The sequence below is a fragment of the Ceratocystis lukuohia genome (genome assembly GCF_044167205.1).
Source record: "Ceratocystis lukuohia strain C4212 chromosome Unknown Supercontig1_pilon, whole genome shotgun sequence".
NCBI classification, from domain to species: Eukaryota; Fungi; Ascomycota; class Sordariomycetes; order Microascales; family Ceratocystidaceae; genus Ceratocystis; species Ceratocystis lukuohia.
In genome coordinates this window covers 3,345,436-3,372,083 of record NW_027263520.1, presented here as the reverse complement: position 1 = coordinate 3,372,083, position 26,648 = coordinate 3,345,436, and the positions used below count along the sequence as shown (strand labels likewise).

Genomic DNA, 26,648 nt, shown 5'->3' with positions numbered 1-26,648 from the left:
TGTGAGTTGGTTGTGCAGGTCTTTTCGACTGAGCCCGAGGATTCCGGACCCTGCCATCAGAAAGCTGTAGCTGGATAGGTTGATGGAGGAGGCTATTGCCTAGGTACAGGGGGGGGGGGAAGAAAGAAAAGAAGGCGAGGCTGAAGGACTCGGAGAGACCGAGGCGGAAGACCCAATGCGAAGAAAGGAAGGCAATGAGGGAGCTTCGTGACGTTGACATTGACGTTGGCTGCTTTCCTGTGGTACGCTCAGGTGAGAGTAGACGCACAGATCAGGGCAGCTGGATAGCATTAACCACATATGGAGACACACCATGCTGAAACCTTTTTTCTTTTTTTTTTTTCATAGGGCAAGAATGTGATGGATAGGGCCCAAAGCTAAGTAAATGCCGAGTTGATAGTTGACAGGCATTGAGGGGATGGAGGAGGGGGAAGAGGGGGAAGAAAGCATGTACTTCAAATGATTTTAGCTGCAGAAATTTGGTTATTTTTAGGGTAGGAGATGCGAATGGATGGGGAGAGAGCGGTTCTAGCTGTCTTTTTTGTCTGGCTTTTAACCTCATGTTCAACTTTGGCTACCGTATTGTCTCGGTAGGCCTCGCTTATCCCTCAACTGCAGATTACTAGAACAGAGGATTTGCAACTAAGGAGGAAGGACTTGACCTGGTTGGCATTTTCTCGTCGGCCTTCGCTGTGTCTCGCGGCGTTTTGTAATTTCCTCCTGGGCAGCTATCAAAAGGCTTATGAACATCCTCGGCCTTATTGCCCCCGGTGAGGGCAGCTTAGTGGGCGGCCTGTATTGGTAGATGGCCTTTTCCTGTTCTTGGGCGAATTTGGGCGAAATTTTGCGATTCGAAAGCAAGTGAAATGGGCATACTCCGTCCGAGCTAGCAAGGCAAAAGAAAAGCATCAGGAGAATAAGGATTAGCTACCCCGCCAGCGTATAGATGTGCGTAGAGGCTAATTAATAGCCATGGGCCTGTCGCTATTGGCTCATCTGAAGCTGTGGGACATCATAGGGAGCCTCGGGCGTTTGTTATTAAGAAAAAAAAAAAAGAAAGAAAGCCTGGCTGCCATTACGAAGCCAAGCTAGTTGGTGACGAGCTAGAGAGAAAGAAAGACCCAGCAAGGTTCAGGGGTCTCGGCGTGACAAACTTGTCCAGGGCCTAGTATCATAGCTTAGTAGCAAAAGACTTGATGACCGTTGACCATGGGGAATGACAAAAAGCAACACGACAGGCAGGCAGAAGATAATAAGGACTGGTATGCTACTCAATCTGTATCCATATGTACACAGCTGTAGCTGTGGGATAGACGACTCTCATACATCAAACATCGAAATATGCCTCTATTGAGACAATGTGGGGAGAGAAATCGTTCAGCTGGCTCAGCCAGAACAAAGGACGTAAGATCAGGGTGGAGATTGGAGAGAAGGAAATCATGAAAGGAAGAAAGGAAGAAAGGAAGAGAGAACGAGAGAACGAGAAAAAAAAAAAAAAAAAAAAAAAAAAAGAGGATTTCTACACTCGCAATTGCGCTCTATTTTCCATGCAGCCAGTTTCTGGCTATTTTTAAGGGAGGGAGGCAGTTGCTTTTTTAGATTGATAACTAAATATTAAGCAGTTGCCTTCCCGTTTTCCCGCCCAAAAGGCTAAGAGTGGAAGGCAGGAGACGGACAAGCAGGGAAGGAAGTGAGTTTGTAACTAGAAGGGGGATCAATAGTTGCCTTTTGAGACATTGACTCGGGACGAACTGGGGGGTATAGAGGCACGACAGAAGGCAGGAACGTGTCAAAAACGAAGAAGCATCGACAACTCATGGCCTTGCGACAGTTGCCAATGACAGCCAGTCAGTCATCCGATGATTGTGGCAAGTACCAAGTGTAGCACCGGAAAATCTAGAAGGGAGCTTCTGTATTACAGCATATACTAGCAGGTAGACTAAGGCTTAAGGCATTGGCTTGGTTGTACGACGCTGTGTATGCCCGCACTTTGAGCTGGCTGGCTATCTCCTGAACCACGAAAACTTGGCCGGGCAAGGATGCTATGCTGAGATGCTCAAACCCATCCATAGCCCCTCTCCCATGAACTGAAGCACAGACGACGTAGGAGTCTTGCTGCCACCTTGTGTTGCAAGCCGTTTGTTTGCGTGTAGCAAGGCAAATCAAGGCAAGCCCACGGGATTTTGAGCAAGGAGGGGAAGGAGGACAGGACATGGAACGAGGAGCTACAAAAATGCTCGAGGGGGGCAGGATAACGCCTGGAGGAGGTGGACGAAATACACAAACAGCAAGGCGTGCAGTGCAGCATAAACAAGGGCCAAGGAAAGAAGAAGACAGGAAAAGAAAAAACAGCCCAGAACTCGACAGCCCAGAACTCGACAGCCCAGCTCAGCAACAGCCTATATGCGGGAGCTAACGAGCGTACTAAGGCGCTCAGAGTTCGGAAAGCAAGTTGAGGCTGAGTGCTGTTGATGGTATACTTTTTTTTGTCTTTTTTTGTCATTTTTTTCTTTTTTTTTCTTTTCTTTCTTTCTTTTCTTTCTTTTCTTTCTTTTCTTTCTTTTCTTTCTTTTCTTTTCCCATTTCCTCTATTCTTTTCCTCCTTTTCCTTCTCCTTCCTCCCTCTTTTTATCTGTGTGTTTCGTCCGATTTGATCTTTTGTTTGGCCTGGAAGCCACTTCTGTTTTCTCTTGATTTTATTTCTCATTATTCAGAACGCTGCTTGCTGCACTGCCGTCGTAGATGCTGCATGCTCTCCCCCTCCCTTTTCACATATACCACTTTGCTTTCTTGTCCCTTTTCTTTTCCTTTCCTTTCCTTTCCTGCCTTGTTTTTATTGATGTAGCTTAATTTGGAGCTTAAACAGTTTTACAGTTTTGCTTTTGATCTTTTTTAGGCTGTATTGTTATTGTTTGGTGTTTGTGTTGTTGTTTGTGATTTTATGATTTGATAATTTATTGTCCTTTCATTTCTACTTGACCTTTTATTCCCTTTTTATTTCCTTTTATGCTTTTTTTATTCTTCATTTTATGTATATTTTCCTCCTTGTTTGTCCTGTTTCTTCTTCACCATTGGCTGGTTCAAGACACTCACATAATTCTCTTCTGTTGCTCATCTCTTTCTCTTTTTTCCCTTCATTTATCCTCTCTATTTTGCTTTTCATGCCTTTTTTTTCTTTTTTTTTTTTTTTTTTTAAATCTGCCCTTGGCTTTGTACCTAAAAGTGGAAGGATAGCTTGATTTGTGCGCTGCCTGACGACGGTCTCTTTCAACGACACGTCCCACGTCCTTCTTTGTAATCTTTGCACATGTGTTGAACCGGGACCTTTCCTGTTGTCTTGCTCCTCCTGCCGTTGCTGCTGTTGCTCCTCCTCCTCTTGCTCACAGTGCCAGCTTCGACCACCTCGATCAGCTTGCTTTCATGAGACCAATCTACCGGGACAGGCCGTCGAATATATAAAGCAGGCACCGATCCACCCTCCAGAGCTCTTTGTTCATTCTCTCTATCACTATCCTCTTCAACACATCTTCGCCACCTTACCTCACTTCGACTTCTTTCCTTGGCCGTATCTCTGTGCTTCCGTTTTATTGCCTTCTCCTATATTGCATCTTTTCACCAAGATCTTTACTTTACATATCCTCAGCCTCTTCCTCCCCCTTTTGCCCACCACAGCCATGTGCACTGTTCACCGTGTCCACTACGCCTGTGGTCTTGTCTGGACCAGGGTCAGCCCGTGTGCAACCAGTGCTTCCGGCGGCAGCTGCACGAAGGTTGAGGAAGACTCTTATAACACTGAGATCTGCTCCACCACCTGCCCTGGGGCTCATTGATGGCCGTAGAAGTCTTCTTTGGGCAGAAAATGTACGTTAGCTTGGTATGCTGTGCTGTGTGCACAGTGGATATCTAAAATTGGAAGGGCCTCCCTTGAAATGCGGCTAACATTTTCTTGCTTTCTAGCTCTGATGATGCCCTCTTTTCTGCATCTCATACCGAGAGACACATGGCTGCTGGGGCATAGCATGCCCTAAGCGTCATTGCAATGTCCTTTTCTGCTTCATCTTTATTATTCCCCTTCCTTTGCTCTGTCCGCCTTCGGGATCGGGGCTAGTTTTTACCATTTCATGAACTTTCTCTACGGCTGCCTGTTCTTTTTTTTTTTTCTACTTTCTTCATCATTTGCTATATTGCTAGCCCTCTCTATTTACGACGTTGTTTTCTGCTTCTTTATACCGGTGTTCTTTCAAACCTCTTTTGACTTTGCGTTTTTTTTGTTTGGCTCTTCTTCCATACACTTCTGTCTCACGGGCTTGAGGCTATAGACCTCAAGCCCACGTGTATATCAAATCTTGAATATCGGTGTGATATTTAGACGGCGAGGTCTTAAACCTTTGTTTTTTGTTGTCATATTGTTGCTGTGAATAAAAATTGCTTTCCACGCTTATTTTTTCTCTTTTCAATATGGGTGTTTGTGCTTTGCTTTCTCAATCCTCTTTCTCCCCCCTCCCCCCCCTTTCTATCATTCATTCCTTTTTTTATTTTTTTATTTTATTTTTTCTCTTTATTCTCGTCCAGCTCTCATTGCACATCACTGGCGTGCTACATGATACACGCCCTTCCTAAATATCACAAAAGTTTAGGCAGAAAGGCCGTATCCAGTAAATCAGGTCCAAAAGATAAAAAACCCCAAAATATGCCTTGGCCAGACTAAACCAACTACCTTCCAGGCTCTCATTCTTCCTCCGCCTTGCATATACAGTATATGATAAAGAAGGCTTACCCCTCTTTCTCAGTCAGACTTGGCCTTGCTCAAAAGCTTATTCTTTAATTGGCCCAACAGATAGTGCGATAGTTTGATTGAGCCTCACGCCCCCCCCCCCCTCTCTCTCTCCTTCCTAGCGTGCATATCCCTTGTTTCTCGTCACTTTTGGCTTCGTCGTGCGAATTCCGCGCTTCCATCCGACTCCACTAACAGGCAAAAAGGGAAGGGCTTCTTGTTCCCTGTGTCAGGCGAGAAGAAAAAAATGTGACCAGTCGGATATATTACGGCGTTTTGTCTTGACAGGTTTTCATTAGAAAACGTCTCCCGTCAAAGGACTTGTCCTAGCTAGCTGTAATTGCAAATCTAGAATATGCTAGTGCTGCTTCCATGTGCACCCCGTTACAAGTTTGCTACGAGTGGCCGCTAGCTGGTGCAAACTCAGCTGCAAAGGTTGAGTCAACTCTTTTGCTGCTCTTTGACCTATGCAGCTTCTTATGCAAAACACGCCAAAGTGAGCTACAATCCAAAGCCGCTTAATCTTACCTCATCCATCATCTCCCTCTTGATCCTCTAGTTCCTACTATAGTCTATAGCCAAGTGTCAGCCCCATGTGCTCTACCCCGTCCCCAATCCTCTCCCTCTCTATCTGTACTGCCTCTTGCATATATTTGTGCACACACACATATGTACACAGGTGCGTATGTATACATATATGCATAAGCAAAATAGTAAAGAGAACCCCTTTCTCTCTGCTTCCCATCACTCCGATCCGCTTCAACAACACCGGCATTCGCACTTCTTAGGTTCGTCACAGACAATCCATGGGCCAAGCCCAAAGGAGTAAAAAGACAGGGTCAGTGTGTCTGTGTTGCTACCTGTCACCCACCACGATGACAAACATCAAAAAAATAAAGAAGCTCACCTTAATCCATCTTCCGTCCAATCTGGATCGGGAATGCTACTCGCCCGCATGTAGATGCTGTCATGCGTTATATCACGTGATTCTAGCTGATGACGGTTGCTTCTTTGTTTCCTGTAGCGTTGCTCATGGCCTGGGCTTGTCTGAGCCTGAAGTAAAAGGGCTAGCTAGCAAGGGAGAACAAAGCTGGACTAACCCCTATATCGAGCCTGTGATATACCCTAGAGCGTAGCTAGTTACCCAAAAGGGATGATGGAGGATAAAACTTGGGGCTTCAAGAAAAGCTCATCTCGATTCCATCAACTGGTGTTGTTGGTGCTTCTTTATAGATAAGGAAGGAGCAAGACTTATAAAAGGCAAGGACTAAGAACTCGAGGTCTTCATGCTTTGTCTTATCGTAACTGCCCGTTTTTAATAGGATAGTGTTGTACAAAAGGAAAGAGCCGTGTAGATAAATGATGATGTATTGGTGGTCCATATCACAGCCAATAACAAATCACAAAGAAGAGATGAAACCAACAAAGGCCTGCAGCATTTACCAATGGAACACTACACAGGTGAAAATAAAAGCCAAAAAGGCCGTCGGCCAACAAAAAAGCCCTTTTGAGGAGAAACAAGAAAAATGTCACGCGGGGTCACGCAAACTGTGACCTCCAATGTAACACAAGATTCTGCCCTATTGCCCTATTGGCCCAAGTAGGCAAACTTGGACAGCACAACACCTGCACACCTGCACCCTTTTCATGCTGATTCCATTTGGAGCGGGGACAGAAATGGCGGATGAAAATTTTTGACGTGGCCCGTTAAAGGGTTACGGCTACGTATGCAAATCTGATCATTATTGCAGTAGGCCATCTGGGCAGCAGTTGCGATATGTCTTTGAGCTCGCTGCTTCGCGTCTACGGGAGGGGAGGGGGGGGGGGGGGGGCCGTTCTTTTACTTTTGTCTTTGCGTTGTTGGTTCTAGATCAGCCAGCCATCCCATCTCACTTGAAGATGGCATTCCCTGTTGGCAAGAAGGGACAACTGAGGCTCGTTGATGCTTCCGCTTACTCTAGAGGAAGGAACCAAGGGGCTGTGAAATTAATGTTCTTTTCTTTTCTTCCTTTTTTTTTCTTGTCCTCTAATCCACAAGCTTGAGCAGATAGGAAATAATCTGACCCATCCCATGCCGATAGAGGCCAATGTTGAATAAAAATATAGAAAAAAAGAGGAAAGAAAAAAATATTATGCGCACTCCTCCGTCCTTCTGTTGTCGCTCCCCGTCCTGCCTTCTTCCTATCCCTTCTGCCCCCTCTCCTCTCCTCCTCTTTCTCCTTTCTCCCTTCTCATCATCTGCCTGTGCTTATCTAGACGTGCATATGTGACTTATCTCAGGATGTGATCTCGCTCTCTGTGATTCGTCCAAGAGGGCAACGCCTTGCGCCTTTCCACGACGCTGATTTGTCGAAAAATGGAAAAGTACGTAGACAGCAAAATGAGAGCAATTGCAACTCTGGCGACAAGGGATCTCGAGGAACAATAAGCGGGGCTCCGAAGCAGAAGGAAATAACCTAGATGCTACCAAAATGCTACACACTACATATGTACTACACACTATACTACAAGCTGCACGCTGCACCATCCTGCATACATATTGTACAGTGTACAATGCGTACAGGTATATGTATGCGTGTATACATGCATACAAGTATGCGTCCAGCACACATGTAAATCTCTAATGTGTGTGTACAAACCCTCACATAATTTCCCTCTTTTTCTCATCTGGACGCATGACAACCCGCCACCTCCTGGGTATACTATCAGCCCAGCCCGTACGAAACCAAAGCCAACAGTTCAGGATCCCACGGACTTGCGCGTCAACTTGCTGAGCTTTTTTTTCAATTTTTCTTTTCATAGTCCGGGCCGAAAGTTTGCCGTGTTATGTCTAGATTACTTGGCATTACGGGGCAAAGTACACTTCCTTGATACCCTTCCGAGATGATCAAAGGAGAGAAGTCTGTCGCTACCTTCCTCCCCTTCCCCGCTGTTATCCAACCTTCCATCTTTTCTCTTCTCCTCCCTCAAATTCACTAGTCCTTTAGCAAGTTTCAATTTCCGTAGGATTTCATTGTCCTTGCTTGCCGCGCAAACTAACAGAACAAACAAAAAAGGCCACAGCCCTTTCTGTCCTTGGCGGGTACGTATTGTATTGTATGCTCCTTCCGTTTATGCAGTTCTCATTTGTCATGGTTCTTCTTCCTGTTACTTGCCTTCTTGCACTGTTCTCGTATTCATCGAGTTTGTCAAAGAAGAGAGGAAAAAAAGAAAAAAAAAAAAAAGGGCTTCGAACGTCATCAAGCCCCATCCATCCAATCGCAAAACGCCCCTCGCTGCTATCTCGCAATCTCCACAGACAAGCTGCACTTATAGATCATTGTGTGGCTAAATCACATGAAATCCAAGCATACGTCTGGTTGACATGGGTGGTCTATGCGTAAGGCAGAAAGGAATACTACAATTTAATCACTATGTCACAAAAGGTCTAAACCTTGCTATATTTCTTAAAAAGTGCTCTCTGAATTTAAAAGAGTCTATAACATAAAGTGCGTGAAAAGGAAAGAAAAAATAGACGAAGTTGAAGAAAAAGAAAAGGGAAAATATAACGACCATCGCATCACGCCAAAACTGAAGAAAAAGGGGTAAATAAACCGTAGTGGGAAAACGATAGAGAAAGACAAACACACGGCTACGTAAGGCCTTTGAAATAAAACGGGAAATAAGAACAGAAACGAAAACAACGAAAGAACAGCAAAAGTAGAAAAGAAGCCAACGTAAATGCAAAGAAAACCACGTTTGGTAATGGAAAAATAAAAAAAGGATTTACGACAGCCGGCGTCGCGTCATATTACATGTCCAATCCACCATCAATCAAAATGGTTAGATATTGCAGATATGTAATTCTGCAAGGAGGGTAGATTTTTCGTTGGTTAGCCCATCGGCCGTTCATCTTCAATGAAAACATCAGCCAAAGGCATGAATAGAACTCACTATTGGTTACCACCAGAACCAGAGCCCTGGCCAGGATGGCCAGGCGTTCTAGGGGACCACTGAGGTGATGTCGGCGAATAACTAGGACTTGTAGGCGAGCCTTGTACGCCGGGGCTACGTTGGAAAGTCGGACTAGTAGGAGAGTATGCCTGTGGCGAGGTAGGCGACCACGTCGGCGATGCGGGCGAGTAAGAAGGAGATGTCGCACCCGGGCCGTGCAGGTTAGGAGAGGCAGGGCTGTAGTTTGGTGACGCGGGGGAGTAATTAGGAGAGGTGGGCGAGTTGAACTGCGGCGATGTCGGAGAGTAATGGCGTGCGGCAGGAGATGTCGGGGAATAGCTGGGCGATGTCGGACTGTAGTTGGGACTGGAAGGGCTCGTGGGCCGCATCATAGGCGATGTTGGGGAGAACGAAGGCGATGAAGGGCTGAACGAAGGCGAAGTACTGTAGCGACCAGCCATCGACGACATGGGCGAGGTAGGGGAGTACGATCCACTAGGTGACGTAGGAGAGTACATGGCATTGAGAGGCGAGGTTGGCGATGTCGAGTACGGGTTCGGCGACATTCCAGAAAAGCCAGGACTCTGCATCCCAGAGCGGTAACCACTGGGGCCACCGTACTCAGTGCCCAAGCCGGCTGGAGACTCATTTCCAGCAGCAACAATAGGCGAAAAGTTACCCATGTCAGCGCCTACATTCGTGTAGCCACTATCTCTCATGGGCGACCCCGAATCATAAGGAGTAGCAGCACCGTCTAATGAGTCGTTCGAGGTAGGCATACCAGCCATGACACCCATACGATTGTTATCAGAAATGACAGTCTGCAGCATCTTTAGATCTAGCTGCACCTCGAAAGCGCCGGTTCCCATGGGGGCAAGCTGGCCCAACATGACGTTTTCAGAGATACCGCGGCAATCGTCAAGCTCTCCGCTAGAAGCCGCATCCAAAAGAATTTCCACTGTCTCCTCGAACGAGCAACGCATCAGAGCACCAGTGTCAGCACGGTTGATACCGTGGCGGGTAACAGCGGCAATTGTACCACGGTAAGTCATAACATCAACTAGCAGAGCAATGTGACGATGGTTGACGTAGGAACCGTCAAAGGCCAGGACGTTAGTCAACTCACGGCAAAGAGCCGAGCGCGCAGCTTCAATGCCAAACACCTCAAACACCTGCCAGATTGAATTGGTGTAGGTACGCTGGGTATCAATACCATCCACGACTAGGACCTCGCGCAGTGCGGATCCCGAGGTATCTAGGTACCACTCAGCACAGATAGGGTCTGATTTTGAAGCAATTAGAGCACCCTTGTTGTCTTCAACAAGAATGGTACCCTTGGTCAGGAAAGCTTTCTCAATGCCAGGAACACCACGCAGGGTAAGCGAGTCAAGCAAATGAGCCTCCAAACGCTTGAGCATAACGTCGTCCTCAATGGCGCTGCCATCATCTTCATCCTTATCCGCCTCATCCTTGATCGAGCGAATACGAATGACCTGGTCTTCAGCGTTGTTGTCGCTAAAGACGACGGCCAAGTCGTTGGGATACTCAGACTTGATTCTGTTGCCGACATCCTCAATCTTCAATCCTTTATCTAGCATCTTCTGGCGGTCAAGAGTGATACGAAGAAGCCATCTGGACTGCCGACCGGTAGAATGATCGCTATCATCAGGTATAAGGAAGAACGACTCGATCATGTCCATGTCGGCAGGGATGGTCGTGCTGGTAACAACAGGGTCATAGTAGATTTCAGTCATGGCGGTGACAGAGCGCAGGTTTGTGTACTCGACAATGCTACGGAGATTCTTCGCTTGTTCCTGGCTAGCATTAGAGCTGTCCAGGAATACCTGCATCGAGGGGGTCTTGATGTTGGTCGCTAAGTTAAGAATTTCCTTCAAACGGGGCACACCTAGTGTGACGTTCTTGGAGGACACACCGGCGAAATGGAACGTATTTAGGGTCATCTGAGTAGCAGGTTCACCAATCGACTGAGCAGCAAGCACACCCACCATCTCTCCAGGGTTGATGAATGCCTTATCCCAGCGGGTCTGTAGGTCTCCAAGAATGTGAGCAAATGCTAGCTTGTTCAGGCGCTTGTCCATCGCGACACGCTTGAAGGAGAGGCGAGAGCGAAGCTGAGCCTTGAACAGAATGGTAGCGTTGCGGTCCGCTTCCTGAGAAATTGGATCACCTCCACGAACTATAGACATTCGGTTGAGCATGTCACGGACGGCAGGAACGACGTCCTCAGGGCGGAGATCGCTACGGTTGGAGGCAGTGATGTGGAATTGGCTAGCTGCCATATCAATGATACGGACAACGTTAAGAGGCAGCTGTAGTGAGTCCTCGCCCTTGACGTTTACTGAGCGCACCAGGGTACGGTCATTTTTGAGGGCTTCAATCTCCTCGTCGAGTAGGTTTTGAACTTCGGGGTCACCCAAAAGCTCTCTGCCATACTCTAGAGACTCAACGATCTTGGCGTTTTCGGTAGCGTCATTCGACATGACGTTAACACGGAACAATTTGTCAAATGCTGTATGTCCGACATTGACATGGTCCATGCGCTGCTTCTCAATGTGAATACCATCTAATCCATCTTCACCGTACAGGAACTGGACGATGTCACCAAGAGAGTTACGCACAGTACCGTCATACTTTGCGCTAACATCTTCCAAAGCCTTGACTAGACGACGTTGGATGTAGCCGGTTTCAGCTGTCTTCACAGCAGTGTCAATGAGACCTTCACGACCAGCCATGGCATGGAAAAAGAATTCGCTAGGAGTAAGGCCACGCAAGTAGGAGTTCTCAACAAATCCACGAGCTTCAGGGGAATAATCGTCCTTGGTGAAATGAGGCAGAGTCCGGTATTTGAACCCAAAAGGAATACGCTTTCCTTCAACAATTTGCTGACCGACCAGAGCCGTCATCTGCGAAATGTTGATAGTCGAACCCTTTGAACCAGAAGCAGACATGGTGACAGCGTTGTTGAGATCCTTGAGTGACGCCTGTGTAGTTTTACCAGCATCATCACGAGCTTTGTTCAGAGCCATGGAGACCTTGTTTTCAAAGGTCTCACGGACGTTCATACCAGGCAAGGCCTCCAGCTTGTTACTGGTGGCTTGGTTGGTAAGATCCTCAACCTGATCCTTAGCTTCATTGATATGTTTTTGAACTTTTTCGATAGTGACTTTGTCAGGAATTGTATCACCGATGCCAATACTGTGACCGTTTTGCAGAAGCCAGTAGCTAACAACTTGTTGCACACCGACTAGGAACGCCATTGCACCACCAGGGCCAAGCTCGTTATAAGCAAGATGGACGATACCACCACTGGAAGCACCAACAGTCTTTTTGGTCAGTAGGCCGTAGAGCAGCTCACCACTTTGAACCAAAACACCATCGTCAGCAAGAGGGTTGTGTTGACCGTTATCAGGTTTTGTCCACAAGCTGATTGCAGACGGAATGATCATGCTGATCAACTGTTTACCAGTCCAGCGGGGGCGGGGCTTAAAAATAGCAGGCTGCGGAATGATTCCATCCCACCCAGGGACCCAAAGGAGGCAATTCATGATCTGCTCTTTGTTAAGGAAAGTGTCACGACGGCACATTTTATAAACACCAGCTAGAGAGTCCTGTACAATACCCATCAGAGGACCATTTCTTTGCGGGGAAACGATATTGAGAGGAACCATGCAGAGCTCTTTGATCTCGGCGCGAGTCTCTTCACTTTGAGGTACGTGAAGGTTCATCTCGTCACCATCGAAATCAGCGTTATATGGTGAAGTAACAGACAGGTTGAGGCGGAAAGTGGAATAAGGCATCACACGGACACGATGACCCATCATAGATTCCTTGTGCAGCGACGGTTGACGGTTGAAAACAATGTAGTCACCAGTCATCAAATGACGCTCGACCTTCCAGCCATACTCAAGAGAGATTTGGCCAGCGCGCTTGTGATGGCGCAAGTCAATGCGCGTGCCATCTGATCTGATGACATACTTGGCACCAGGATGCTCGTTAGGACCATTCTCCACCAGCTCATGCAGCTTGCTGATGTTGTAAGGTGTGACCGTTTCAGGGTATGTCAAAGTACGCGCAATACTGCGAGGAACACCGACCTCATCCAGGGAAAGGTTGGCGTCGCCCGTAATGACCGTACGGGCGGAGAAGTCGACACGTTTACCCATCAGATTTCCACGAAGACGTCCTTCCTTGCCCTTCAAACGCCCACGAATAGCCTTGACAGGACGACCACTCTTTTGCAAAGCACGAGGCTGACCAGCTATGTCGTTGTCCATATAAGTGGCAACGTGGTACTGGAGAAGTTCGGTAAAATCACGCTGGATGTGCATAGGGGACCCTTCACGCATGGCTTGCTTTACGTTTGAGTTGGCGCGGATGATGTCACCCAGCTTGTAAGTCAAATCATCCTCATTCCGCATGCCGGTACCAGTACCATCCATGGAAACACTAGGTCTGACAGGAGGAGGCGGGACAGGGAGAACGGTGACTACCATCCACTCAGGGCGGGCGTAGTCAATGTTAAGTCCCATATCACGGAGGTCCTCGTCTGAAATGCGACGCATGATGTTCATCGCCTGTTCAGCAGTAATAGGAACTAGATCCTTTTTCCGAGGACCCCCGCCCTCCTCGTTGTTGTTTTCTGCCTTGGCACTGATGGTGAGCCCTTGGTGGCGAACCTCGGGAGCATAGTTACCACAGCCACCATGGTTGATTGGAGCCTTGGTTTTACCCGCAGGCAGGAAGGTATCGTCAGCAGCCGAGGCTTCGTGATCAGAATTGTCACAAATTCTCTTTTTCTTGCAGATTTCCCAAACGCGATGGAAGCGGGCCTTTGGCTCACGGGTACCCACAGCTCTGACGAAATCAGGGTCGCTCTATTCCAGTTTGTTAGCATACGGCCCAAGTCAAGTAGCCTGAAGAAAAAAACAATGCGAGAAGTTGCGAGAGACTAACTCTGTCGGCCTTCACCTTGCTGCAGTTATGGCAGACAATCTCCAACACCTTTTTGACTTTTTTGATGAAACCGGGATGGTACACCGGCTTTGCGAGCTCAATGTGGCCGAAGTGGCCAGGGCATTCGCCCATAGACTGACCACACGTTTTGCACTTAAACTGACGGTCGATTGAGCCGAGAAGAGGATCGTTCAAGCCACCTTCACGAGGCTTCAAACGCATCTCGTCCATGGTCTCGGGGTATAAGATGTGGCAGACACTCATGTTCTTAATCTCATCAGGTGGCAAGATACCAAACTGGATTTCTTGCACCGTCTTGAGCGGAGCGCTAGAATGCGTGAAGTAGAGATTCGCCATGTTTGCGATTGTATTTAGGGCGAAATCGGAATTAAAAGAGGATTATCGGATTTTTGTCGAGTCGGGATAGCGATATACAATCGCGTTGGTTGATCGATAATCAAAGGCCGAAACTCAAGGTTGTAAGAATGAAAGAATGGCCAGCGCGGAGACGAGCGCGTTTTCGTATGGGGAGTGATAAAATAACGAAGAAAAAAAGAAGAAAAAAGAGAGAACTGAATAAACGGTATCAATACACACAATTTTTGGGAGAAAAGCAGATAAAAACAAACAGCAAAAGAAGCGACGACGAGAATGCAAGACGCAATCAACCGCAAGACGATGGCGCACGTCAATGTGCGATGACGCGCAGCGGAGGACTGATGAAAAAAGGAAAAAAAAAATCGAGGAAAGCGATGGCCTTGTTGAAGCACTTCGTAAGACTGGGCCAAGATGGGAAACGGATCACAGGAGCGAGCGAAGCAGTACCTCTTCTGCCAGGCCTTGTCGGCCAAGTTGATCGCTGTAAAGGCCACTGAAATCAGTCGCAAGAGGGGAAAAAAGATTCAGAGTCACGATTTATCGATTCGGAGATCCCGTAGCCAATGGAATCCAGGAGTTTCGGCTCGATCGTGTCGCGTTGTCGATGAATAAGTCAGTGTTCAGTGGAGGTTGTCAAAGGGAAGGTGAGAAAATTTACGATAGTGGACAGGGCGACAACTATTAAGACCAGCCTTGGCTGGAACTTTGACCTTTCTTTCTTGGGAGTGCGGCTGGGAGCCTACCTGGCAAAAAGGAGGCCAAAACAGGCACGAAAAGGAAAGGAATCAAAAAAGTTATGTGGGTACTGGTACATTCAAGTCGCGTATTTTGGCGTGTAAATTTGGCGTTTTTCCTGTACCTGGTACTAAGCTTGTAGCCAGCTTTCGCAGAAAAAACTAGCCTTTTTTAGTAAGCAGGCAAAGATCCACATAATGGTGGTCTGTGGCCACAAGTATATATACACTCCTGGATATTATTTTGCGAGGCCACCTCACCACAGTGCACTATAAAGCGAACTACAGGCACAGGCTCCTCTATTTTGTGCGCAAAGCGCAATGCTTCAGGGGAGACAAACTGCCAAGTATAGCGGGTAAGCGGTAACGGATAAGCTATAAAGCTTCAGAAGGGAGCTACAAGTTGGATGGGGCATACGCTCTTCTCCCCCGTTTCCCATCTACAGTATATCCCTGCAAGGCCACGGCTAATACCCATGATATCAGGCTTTCTTTTCTTCTAGAAATCTTTTGGGTATCATCTTGCAAAAGTCCTCAACTTTGTTTGCAATCCTTTTACCTTTGCTTGACAGCACGTACTTCTGCATGTCTCGCCCTGCACCATCACATTTGTGGCATTTAGGCGCTGGAAATCAGAACAGGTCGTAATCCGTTTTGGCTTTGTCGCTAGTTTAAGCGCAGCGTCTGTTGTCATGATAAATCTGGCTCATCGTCCAGCCCTAATGTTATCACTAACCCTTGCAGACAAAGAACCCAACCCAAGATTATGATTTCAAGTACGTCCTTTGTTGGAACACAATGGATGCTCATCGCTTTTTAGGCCGGCCGACTTTCTTCTTTGGCGCTACTGGCCGTTCATCGTCTGCTGCCTCACCCTCTCCTGGACTTCTTCTACGCATAGTGCCCGTTGAAACTGCCACAAATTCTTCCTCACTGTCACTCTCTCCTAAGTTGAAGAGGATGGGCATGCGGAATTGGCCCTCGTAGTCATCGTAAAGCTTGGACGGCGGTTTCGTCAAGACGTCTACATCAGAGTCCTCTGCATCCAGTCGTCTTTGATGAATTTCCTCTTGTGCCCAAATGTCAAACTCGTCTTCTCGCTCGATGTACTCCACATTTTCCTCGACTTCAGCAAAGTCTGGTGCTAGTGCTGACCATTTCTGTGGGCTTGTCACGGACCAGATGTAAATACGACCAGTCTCCAGTCCACATGCAGCCAGAACTGCTCTGTGTGGATGCCACTCTATTGTGCCTTGTTCTTCCTTGGGTCCCTCCAACATGCGCACCAAACTGCCGTGGCCTCGCTCCCAAATGTATAGTTCGTGGTTGTTGTACGTGGATGCTGCGACGTACTCACCTGTGGCACTGAACGTAACGTGGTTCCACGAAAGCTTGTTGACTACATCTTGGAACTTGTGTTCCAGTGGCAATTGTATTGTATCGATATCAAGATGCTCTGATGACAGGTTTGGTATCTTGAATGTGCGGATAATGCGATCTTGTGAGTTGACTAGAAGATCCTTTCCAGAGCCTGTGATCTTCATCGTCGTTATTGCGCCACTGCAAACCTTTTCCGAGTATATTATCTCGCGGGTCTTGGTGTCAATAAGATTCAATCTTCCTTTGTTTGTGCCTGCTATTATATGGTCGCCGTTTGAGGTAAAAATCATGGCTGTTGTCATTTGTTTTGCGTCTTCTTTGGCATGCTTCTCTATGGTCTCGGGGTCAAGATCTGTTGTATCACGTTTCTTGATGGAGGGAAGGATGTCTCGTTTGTCGACGGGATCGGAAACGTCGACGAGCAATGGCTGTTCTTCGTACAGTGAAACATTGAACAATAAGCTTGCCAGGCCATTGTTAGCGACATGATTGCGATGAAACTAAATACTCGAAAACTTACTGATTTGTTGGGTGGATCTCAGCTGTATACACGGGCGCCCTAAAACGCACCTCACGCAACCGTTTGCCATCATGGAGATCCCATAGAATTGCCTTCCAGCCGCGACATGCAGAAAGAAGGTATCGTCCACATCGCGACCAACTTAGTGAGCTAATGGTCTTGTTATGACCACGGAGCTTGCGTGCAGTGCCCATGGTGTCTAAGTCCCATACAACAACGGTGCCCTCAACCCGTCCGGAAGCAAGGTAGTCGCCCTTATAGTTGAAGCGCAGGCATGTTGCATGGCCAGAGCGGATGGTATTGGTGATGTGCTCTGGGTAATCTTGGGGGAGATAGTCGTCGGAGAGTAGCAGGTTCATGGCGAAGCTCTTATTCAATGGCAGTCGCCTGCTCTCAACTCTTTCATAAATTTAGACGGTCTCTAGACAATTGGGCTTCGGATCGGCTTTAGATTACAATAGGGGAATTAATTTCTTGCGACACGGGAAGGCTGAATCAGAGTCTGACAAGGCTGAGTTTTGAGGGGGTCCACTTTACTCACATGCAACAAGAGCGTCAGGTCCCTTGTCTTTTTTTTTTTTAAGAGAGCGGGGCGTTGAAATCTTCCCAGGAGCTTGCTTCGGTTTAACACAACGAAACCACTACACGGCAAGAATGGCCAATTCAAAGTGCGTATTTGGGAGCTCGTTATTTCTGCTTCTGGCTTCCCTTTGATTCTTTTTCTCTCTTTTTTTTTTTTCTTCTTTTTCTTTTTTTTTTAACCAATTGTGTGTCCTAGATTTGAGTATGTTCGGCTCTTTGAGCAGCCGGACCATCTCCTACAAAATACATGGATTGTAGTGCGGATTGATGGTCGAGGGTTTACCAAGTAAGCCTTAACCCTAGTAAAGGTGATCAATTGGATCATGACATTTGCTAACAAAACAAGACTCTGTCAGAAGTATGGGTTTAAAAAACCTAATGATGTCCGCGCGCTGGATTTGATGAATGTAGCGGCAAAGGCGGTTGTCACAGAGCTCCCTGATATCACTATTGCCTATGGCCAAAGCGATGAATATAGCTTTGTCTTTCACAAAAATACCACACTTTTTGAACGACGATCGAGGTATGGGCACTATACCATGCCTTTTGGCAACTAGGCCGTGGTTTTCGTTATGTTGTGCTAACATGTAAATACAGCAAACTGGTTACAACTGTAGTGGCGACATTTACGGCTAATTACATTTTTCACTGGTCAAAATACTTTCCAGATATCCCTCTCACTGCACCTCTACCGGGCTTTGATGGCCGAGCTGTCTGCTACCCGGCATTGTCTAATCTACGAGACTATCTTGCCTGGAGACAAGCAGATTGTATGGCCCCTGCTAAATGACGTTACCTGCTTGAAGAAAGTATATTAACTTAAAAATCCTAGGCCACATTAACAATCTATACAATACGTCTTTCTGGACTCTTGTGCAACAAGGCAGAATGGACCCGAAGGAAGCCGAGAAGACTCTTGCAGTAAGTCGGCCGTGCTAATTGAGTGAGAGGAGGGTACTGACTGACCTTATTCTAGGGAACATTAGCGGCAGACAAGAATGAAATTTTGTTCTCGCAATTCGGCATCAACTACAATAATGAGCCCGCCATCTTCAAGAAGGGTAGCGTCGTCTTCCGCGACGTAAGTTTCTACCAGCATAAACTGTGTGTAGAGATCACTAACAAAATTCTAGTACGAACTTGTAGAGCCCGGCAGCCACGATGTTGCAGCAGAGGTCGAAAAGGCTGCTGAACCAACTGTCGAATCCAAGACACAGACCGAAAAGGATAGGAAGAAGAGGGCTAAAGCTCGCATTGTCGTTGAACACATGGATATTATCAAGGACGACTTTTGGGATAGAAGACCGTGGCTGTTATCCAACAAGCCCGGTAAGCTTCCTAAATTGACTTGATAAAGCTACGAGAAGCATAGAACGATGAGACAAATAATAAGACCCATGTATTTTGATGCCTGATACCCTTTTGATGTAGAACGCTGAAAGAAACGCCAGTATAATGTAGACCCCAGTATACGCAGGACGAAGAGGAAGACAAATAGAAAAAGAAAATACCCAAATAATTGCCCTGTGCCGATATGCCCATGCCTATGCCCATAGAGAATAACAAGAAACACATGTTTGCAACTTGAGATGTTGTTTGCATGCATTGACGTCACGTTTCTGCACGTTTTGCTAATTTCCTTGCTCTTCTTGCGGATTTCTCATCTGCACGCTGCTGTTTCTTCGCGCGCTTCTCTTCTTTTTCACGCCGCTTCATATCCTTTTCCTCTTTTCGCTTTAATTTAGCTTCCTTCTTGGCTGCCTTTTCTATCTTGCGCAGTTGTTTTGCCTTCTTGCGCGCGCGTCGCTCATCTCTGGTTTCGTTTCTTGGGGGCGGAGGGGATGCGGATATAGAGGTGCTTGTAGATGATGACAACATCGCTGAAGAACAAGATAGAGGGGGCGTTGGCAGAGGGCTATTTTTTTTGCTTTTATTCGATTTTGATTTTGATTTGGGTTCGTTGGCTAGGGAAGAGGGACCAACGGACCCAGCCATGGGTTTTTTGTCTTTGTCGATTGTGCTATCGAGAGTTTCGCCTTTGACAAACGAGTCATACAATGAGTACCGCTGGACCCGGCGGTCGAGGCGGCCAATCATGCCGGTCTTGACTGTTTGTACGGGCTTGCCACTGGTGGTATCAAGCCCCTTGAGTTGTTCGTCAATGGCACTGAGCCACCACTGATCAGAAACAATATTGGAGGTGCCGAGGCCGCTATTGTCCTTTTTGTGCTTTACTAGCAGTGGTTTAGCAATTCCGATCTGGTCATTATGGGCGTGCAGTGTGTGGCCAGTACCCCGCCAGCCATGGGAGGTGAGTATGGCATGCGCGTTCATGATGGTGGTTAGGATCACGGCTAGTATTCGAGGTTATTGCGGGGAGAGGTATTAATGTGGAATTATAGTCGCTGGCGGGGGGGGGTGTCAAAGTATAGATGGTGGCTAAAAGAGAGACGAAATGTGGTTGAGAAGCGAATGACGGTTTTGCGATGACACCAAATATGATGCCCATAAAGTTGGTTGATCGCGATGTCAAAAATTCTTGCGAGCTTTTATCGATAAGCGTAGATTAGAGAATGACCCTAAACAGCCAGCTAACACATAACCCTAAACGGCATTGATTAAGCCTTGTATACTTGATGGGATAAATTGCGTGATCAAAAAAAGTGGTCCAATTATTGAAAATATTATAAATCATATAAAAAAATGACAAGAGTGAAAATCTCAGCAAGAAGAAGAGCAGCACAGAAGAAGAGCATATGTACAGACATTGATAGCCAATAAAAATATCCAAGAATCAAAGTGGTTTGTAGGGTGGATCATGCTTAGACGACATAGATAGCAGCAAAAGCGGCTACAGCGACTGGCCAGTATCCGAGAAGACTGACAGGGCTGTTCAATATGGCCATGCTGCTATCATCGCCGCCATCCGAGTCCTCCGTGGGACTGGTGGTGTCGTTTGAGAGAGTGCCGTTGACCAGTAGCGTCTTGGTGCCGTTGACCTGCGCGACACTGACGACGCTGGTGTTCAGGCCAGAGTAGGAGCCGTTGCCAATCAGCGAGTTGAAGTAGGCGGTGGAGTTGTTCTCATCACAGCCGCACAGGCTGTTCTCAGCACAGGCGCAGATGACTGGCAGACTTTCATTGGCGTTGCTGGACTGGTTATGGAATTGGTAGCGGTAAGAAGACGGGTAGTGGTACAAGTAGGCGTTGGTTAGCCAAAGGGCCGGCCAGAAGGACAAAAGGCCAATGGCAAAGAAGGCGCCAGTGAGACCGGCGGCTGATCTGCTGCCGGATCTGTAGGGGGTGGTAGCACCGCCAGCATAGTAACTACCACCACCGAATGTTCGTGGACTACCAGTGCTGCGCGTTTTGTTAGCGGGAGTCAAGGGTTGTATGTAGGAAAGAATGATGAAAAACGTACCCTCCTCTCGAGGAAGAGGATGAACTACTACTGCCGCGAGAGCTAGAGCTAGAGCTAGAACCTATTAAAAATAAGGTTAGTTGAACAGGCCTTTATGACGATGGTGCTTGCTGGGGGCGGTCGTAGGGAAGAATAGTTTTCAAATGGAATAACGGGCGAGGTAGCGACTGCTGATAATTGCGCGACACGAATAAAAGCAGATCTCTACATCTTCCGCGGAGTTGCGGAATAGCGATGTAGCCTGTACAAGGACGTACCACTCGAACCTCCTCTGCTCGAGCTGCTACTGCTACCGCCCCGACTGCTGGAACTAGAACTACTGCTGCCGCGACTGCCACTAGAGCTTGACGTACTACCGCTGCTGCCACGGCTGCCACTAGAGCCTGACCTACCACCGCTGCTGCTACTCCCACGGCTACCGCCTCCGCCGCCACCGCGGCGCTTCCATAGATCTTGAAGCACGTTATCCTTCAGGACCACGGAAGCATCGCGAACGGCGAGGGATGCAGTCCTGGGGGCGATTTTGATATTGGGCGCCGCTATAACATGCACAAAGAGTGCGATGAAGACAGCGAGGGGACCTGTAATTGCGGAAGACTTCATTTCGAAGGGAAGGGGGGGGGTGCGAAACGACGAGGAAAAAAAGGCAAATGTACAGCGACGAAAGAAGAATATTGGGAAAGGTTTAATGATTGAAACAGGAAATTCGACTAGGGGTTGGGCTGGGGTGGTGGAGGACTTGGGTTCTCTTGGCAGCAGACAGCCAGCAGAGCAGAGTACAGTGTGCAAGGCGCGACAGTATTATTGGTAGGATTATGCGTTAAGCCGGTCAAGCAGGCAGGCCTCGATGTTTCAGACGAGTTTAACTGGAGAGAGCTGCAGGTAATAAGGGAACACTAAGGTTAATTATTGATAAGTGCCGAGCCAAATAAGATCGAAGTTGAACAAACCTGTTTGTAATATTAGAGGCGGTGAAGAAGTTGTAGATGATATTGTCGATAAGTAAAGAGAACAGGATAGAGGGTTCTATTTATCTGCGGTGCTAAGATGAAGAGAGGCTAGTGTAGACTCAAGGGTGGATGCTTGCAGCGACATCCCTTTCACGATTTTAGCCTTCAGCTTTATGCGCCAGAATGGAGTTTCCTTTCCGGAGAGATCTGGGGCCAACTGGAGAAAGGCAGACACGATTATGGCGAAGAAGGATGCTTGATGCTAGCAGTTTAATTTTCGTTCAAAGAAAATCACAGTGAAGTGAGTGTGATCAGGCTAGCACTACCTTAGTGCTTAGTCCCTTTGAACACATTCTTTCACAAGACCATCTTCTTTGGTTCTGAGTGAAGCTTGATATCTTGGCTCTAATTACGTTAGGGGTAAATGATGTCAACCACGACAGACTGCCTTGGGCGAAGACTAAATTTAGTGAGGATACTTAGCGGGGGCTTTTTCTAGCATTCCTTACACTAGCTGGGTTCTCGTTCTTGGGCTTAGTGAAGTGTGAGACCTTAGCTGGGCGTTGTGATAGAGCACAAGGCGCAATAGGAGGATTACACTGAAAACTAGGGAGGAGGTAGAGTTGATCCTAAAATATGCCTAATATTACAGAGTAGACGATAATCTAACATCGTTTCATTTGTCTCTAGATGAAGCTAATGCTGTTTAAATCAATCAATATCGTACACGCCAAAGAACTAATATACATTGACAGCCCCCGCCACATCGTCGGGGGCTGTGACATCATGTCGGCCTGCTTTAGTCGCTCTTACGGAACCATGATGTAAGGCGGCTTAGAAGCGGCTTAGGGCTTTCCTCGGCGGCAGCAGGGCTTTCGCTAGACGGAGGAGCTTCTTCAGCCAGTGCTTTAGTAGGAGATGCCTTGTTTGGGGTTTCACCGCAGGAAGTTTTAGCAACCTCGGCTTCAACCATATCCCCCTTTGTCACTTCCGCCACTGTGGGAGTCTTAGCCTCGCTAAAAGTCTCAGCTTCAGCCATAGCAGTGGTCTTAGAAGTCTCAGAAGCAGCAGGCTTGGGTGAAATTCCAGCCTTGGGCTCAACGGCACGCTCGACTTCAGCCACATCAACCGTAGAGATCTCATCCTCTTTGATCTTGGGAGCAGCCTTGTCGGCTAAAATCTCACTGGCAGAAGCTTCGCTAACAGCGGCACCGCTAGCTGGCATATCTCCAAGTAGGATCTGCGCTGAAAGGGCACGTGGTTTCTCATTTTGGGTAGTAAGATTTTCTCCAACCTTTGTCATTTGCAGAGCCTTGAGCGGATCGACGTCTTTATCAAGTGCCTCAAAATCAGCCACATTATCAGGAACCTCAAATTCTACCGGCGCCACCACGATGCGTTCTGGCGCAATTCTAGCATACGGCAAGTCTTCCGGAACGTCTGCGCTCGAAACTATCATGCGGTCGGGCGAGATGGTCGACTCTGGAAAGTCTGTTGGTACCTGGATGGCAGGAATATCAAAGTCTAGGTCTCCTGCCTGCTGTAGCTCGCGCGAGAGCGTGTCTGGCGACCCAGGAGTACGCAGATCAACATGGGCCGAGAGCGCACTGTTAGCATCCTCTATGTCGGCGTGTTCAAAGGCCGGGAAGGGCTCTTTTAAGAGCTTCTTTTGGGCTTTTTCCTGTTCGTCGAGTTCCAGGCGCTCAACAATAAAGTCATATTCGCCGCCGTGTGGCGCAGTACTGTTAGAGTAGGCGTTGATCTCAACCTCGATGGCTTCCATCTCGGCGTTCATTGTCTGGCTAGCCTCTGAGGTATCAATGGGCGTGTCCTGTTTGGAAATTGGAGGCTGTACGTTCATTAGTGCCTCTTTATTGAGCCCAGACTCAGGCGTAGCGGTGGATTCCGGCTTAGAGAGAATGTTGTTGGCGTAGGCGTTGATGAGGCCGTGGTTTGTAGAATAGATAGTGTGGGTGAGGCAGTCATGGAGAAGCAGAGCTGCCTTTTCCACCTCCGCATCAAGTCTGTAGTTTTCCATGATAATTTGAGCAAGCATAGAGCATCTCAGACGCTCGGTGACCACTTTCTTTTTACGGTCTGCGAGTTCTTTGGCAAACGCCTTTTCCTTGTTGCGTTCGGTCGTAAGCCGTTGCTTGAAGGCCCGTCGCTTTTTTGCAATCTCCTTTTCGACTTGTTTCCGTGCGGTAGTCCGGGCTCCCTTGACGGCCGACTCCGTCTTCTTCCTCTTAGGGCCGAGTTTTTCAACGTTTTTGGCAAATAGTTCGTCTAGTTTCTCCTGATACATTTTATCGAAGTCGGGGGTGTCTGGGAGCGGGCTGGAGGGGACGTACTTCTGCGAAGAAAATTCCTTATCAACCTCAGCTTTGATCCTGTTCTTTTCAAATGTGTAGAAGTAGCGCTCCGTTTCGGTATTCTTGGCTTCTTGATCCCCGATGGCACAGTAATGCTGAGCAAGCATGATTTCACACGTACGCTCAAGGGGGCTTAGGCCAATCAAGGAGTCTTGATCGATGGAGTAGACGCTTTCATCAGGTCCCATATCGCCCTCATAGTCATCCTCATATTCATCGTCCTCCTCCTCTTCCTCCTCTACCTCTTCCCCCTCCTGAATCTCATCCTCGCCCGGCGTCTTAGAATCAACAACGGCATTTTCCAACTCATCATTGGCATCGCTCTTCGTGTGCCGTTCAGTAGACTCACCAGGGCTAGCCTCATGTTTAAATGGAGTTATTTCTTGTTCACTGACATCTGGGTTTGTGATGACCACTTCGTCGTGCCCGGACGTGGGCTTTTCCTGGAAAGAAGATGTAGGCGCTTCGATGGCGATGGCATCCGAGCCAGCGTTGATATGCTCTTCAATTTTCTTTTCAGGAGATTCAGTAACACTGGCTTGCTCTGTAGATTGTTTCTGAAACTGTTCTTCTGGCTGACTTTCAAGAACCTCCTCAGTTGCGGCTCTAGCTGCTTCGGAAACCTCTTTTTCGGCTTCTTCCTTAGCCAGCTTTTCTTCGGCCCCTTTGCAAACCTTATCAATGGCTTGGGCCTTCGATTTCTGCTCGGTACCAGGCGTAGCTTCTGGGAATTTGTCTTGAATAATACCGTCTATGGGTTTGATAATGGTGGGGGCAGCACTGTCTGCACTAGACCCAACCAGAATATCGGCATTACCCGGGCTTGGTAGTCTTTCAGATGTACTTTCTGGGCTGGCAGCGGAGGGGCCATCTTCCCTGATCGTTAGAGGCTTAGTAGATGACCTATCTACCTCGTCTTTGTTTGGTGTAGATTTGGAAACTTGATCATTAAGCGAATTTACAATTTTGGCTATAGTGCCTGGTTCAACCTTGAGGGACTTAAGGAGCTGAGCAGCGATATGAGGAGCGCTCTTCTGTTTCAAATTGCGGTAGTCTTCGGCCATACGAGCTAGAACTTCTCTCTGTTTCTTGATGAGTTCATTGCGTTGCCGTTCAAGTTCCATTACGTCGACGAGAGCCTGTTGTCTGATCTTGGCCATGTCCGCTTCTATAGGGCGAGTCAAGCCCATGATATGACCCATGCAATTGGAAATATGAGACTTGCGCTCTTCGTCGCCCAAGTATCCAGCGATTCGGTGGCCATACTCGAGTAGGCCAACTATAGTTTTCGCAACGACGGGGATACGGTGTACCGCAATGTGGCGAATAGGACTTAATGGACGCATCGCAACCTCAATAGGGATATTGGTGGTTCCGCCTTTGCGTTGTTTGGAAAGCGACGGGTCAGGGAATGTAGACTGAACAGCACTGAGAATTTTGGGCCACTTTGTGAGCTCAATGGCCATGGGAGAGTCCCATACATTGTTTTCTAGAATATGAGGAAAATTGGTTTTACAGTAGTCAAAGAATGCCTCCTCGAGACTGGTTTGGACGGTCATCATGACATGGTGTTGGCATAGATACGGAAGTGCTACAGGAGGAACTTCAGGGACCATGATGAAAGGGGGGGGAAATCCTGTTTGTTTGTTAGCATAAAAGCGTATAGAAGCATCAAGGTTTTGCGGGCACGCACGGTCGGTAGTCATATTTCCTCCAAGAATAGGACGGACTTCTTTAATGCCGTGTAGAATCATATCCTCGACTTCAGCGGGGTTGACTCCGTGTATCATCGGTTCTTGAGCTACATAGCTAGTAGGGGAGCCGCTACTTTCCGGAATGGCTGAGCTCTCAGAATCAATCGATTCGGTAACATCTCCATGGGCCCCAGATGAAGGGGTGACATCCGAGACAGCCAAAGACTTGGAAAATACAGAGGGGAAATATAGCTTCGCTGTTTCCTGGTTCCGGAAGATCTTGGCTGCTGCCATTTCAAGGATCATCTGGGCCATCTTATCAATTGGCACCTCATCTAAAAGCTCCTTGTAGATTTCCTTCCGCGCTGTTAGAGATCGCTTAATGGACTTCTTTGTCACCGAGCCCGCCATCCCAGAAAAGGGCTTGCGAACATGGCGATAGACGAGTTCTTGCTGCTCTGGTGTCCCAATTGTCAAGGGCTTTTTTTCAGTAGACTTGTAGCGCAGTTGGTAGCTAGGGTTGCTTCGATATAGTATGCCTCTTGGGCCAATTGGTAACGTAAATCTAGCGTTGCCATATCGGAGGACGCCAGCATTAAGGCTGCCCTCAGGGCACCGACGAATTGCACCCAGGGAATTCATGGTGGACTGAAATCAATAATGGTCCCGCTGCTCATTGAGATGGGAGTCAAGTCGAAACGGTCATGGGTAACCAAGCTGTTTGTTGTGTGCAAATTGATGAAGAATTGAAATTTTTTGACTATAGCACCTAGTATATGCATATATCGGGATAATGTAGTTCTCAGTGGGGCACGCCTAACTTCAGGCCGCTCGCTGTATGGGATTGATGCATATATCCACTCTTGGGATATCTTAAAGCTTAGGGTGATCAGACAACCCCAACCTCGATCGTAATATAGTATAAAGTGAAAGGCT

At 47.6% G+C, this 26,648-nt stretch overlaps 6 protein-coding genes across 6 annotated transcripts; 1 reads left to right on the top strand and 5 right to left on the bottom strand.

The window, feature by feature from the left end:
- Positions 1-8,706: 8,706 nt before the first annotated feature.
- HOO65_010843 (DNA-directed RNA polymerase II subunit RPB1) lies at positions 8,707-14,038 on the bottom strand (the record flags this gene model as incomplete). The annotated part of the gene is made up of 2 exons (XM_071005243.1): positions 8,707-13,602; positions 13,682-14,038. 2 exons carry the CDS (start codon positions 14,036-14,038, stop codon positions 8,707-8,709), a joined length of 5,253 nt encoding a protein of 1,750 aa, XP_070862665.1.
- Positions 14,039-15,599: 1,561 nt separating this feature from the next.
- HOO65_010842 (Set1 complex component swd1) lies at positions 15,600-17,052 on the bottom strand (the record flags this gene model as incomplete). The annotated part of the gene is made up of 2 exons (XM_071005813.1): positions 15,600-16,635; positions 16,694-17,052. 2 exons carry the CDS (start codon positions 17,050-17,052, stop codon positions 15,600-15,602), a joined length of 1,395 nt encoding a protein of 464 aa, XP_070862664.1.
- Positions 17,053-18,163: 1,111 nt separating this feature from the next.
- HOO65_010841 (tRNA(His) guanylyltransferase) lies at positions 18,164-18,627 on the top strand (the record flags this gene model as incomplete). The annotated part of the gene is made up of 3 exons (XM_071006214.1): positions 18,164-18,196; positions 18,252-18,356; positions 18,409-18,627. 3 exons carry the CDS (start codon positions 18,164-18,166, stop codon positions 18,625-18,627), a joined length of 357 nt encoding a protein of 118 aa, XP_070862663.1.
- Positions 18,628-18,886: 259 nt separating this feature from the next.
- On the bottom strand, positions 18,887-19,609 carry HOO65_010840 (Protein TMA23; the record flags this gene model as incomplete). The annotated part of the gene is made up of 1 exon (XM_070999817.1): positions 18,887-19,609. One exon carries the CDS (start codon positions 19,607-19,609, stop codon positions 18,887-18,889), a length of 723 nt encoding a protein of 240 aa, XP_070862662.1.
- Positions 19,610-20,097: 488 nt separating this feature from the next.
- On the bottom strand, positions 20,098-21,299 carry HOO65_010839 (uncharacterized protein; the record flags this gene model as incomplete). Its single annotated transcript, XM_071005934.1, has 3 exons — positions 20,098-20,757; positions 20,954-21,033; positions 21,089-21,299. 3 exons carry the CDS (start codon positions 21,297-21,299, stop codon positions 20,098-20,100), a joined length of 951 nt encoding a protein of 316 aa, XP_070862661.1.
- A 1,146-nt stretch (positions 21,300-22,445) lies between these two features.
- HOO65_010838 (putative lysosomal cobalamin transporter) lies at positions 22,446-26,354 on the bottom strand (the record flags this gene model as incomplete). Its single annotated transcript, XM_071005299.1, has 2 exons — positions 22,446-25,654; positions 25,712-26,354. 2 exons carry the CDS (start codon positions 26,352-26,354, stop codon positions 22,446-22,448), a joined length of 3,852 nt encoding a protein of 1,283 aa, XP_070862660.1.
- Between the last annotated feature and the right edge of the window lie 294 nt (positions 26,355-26,648).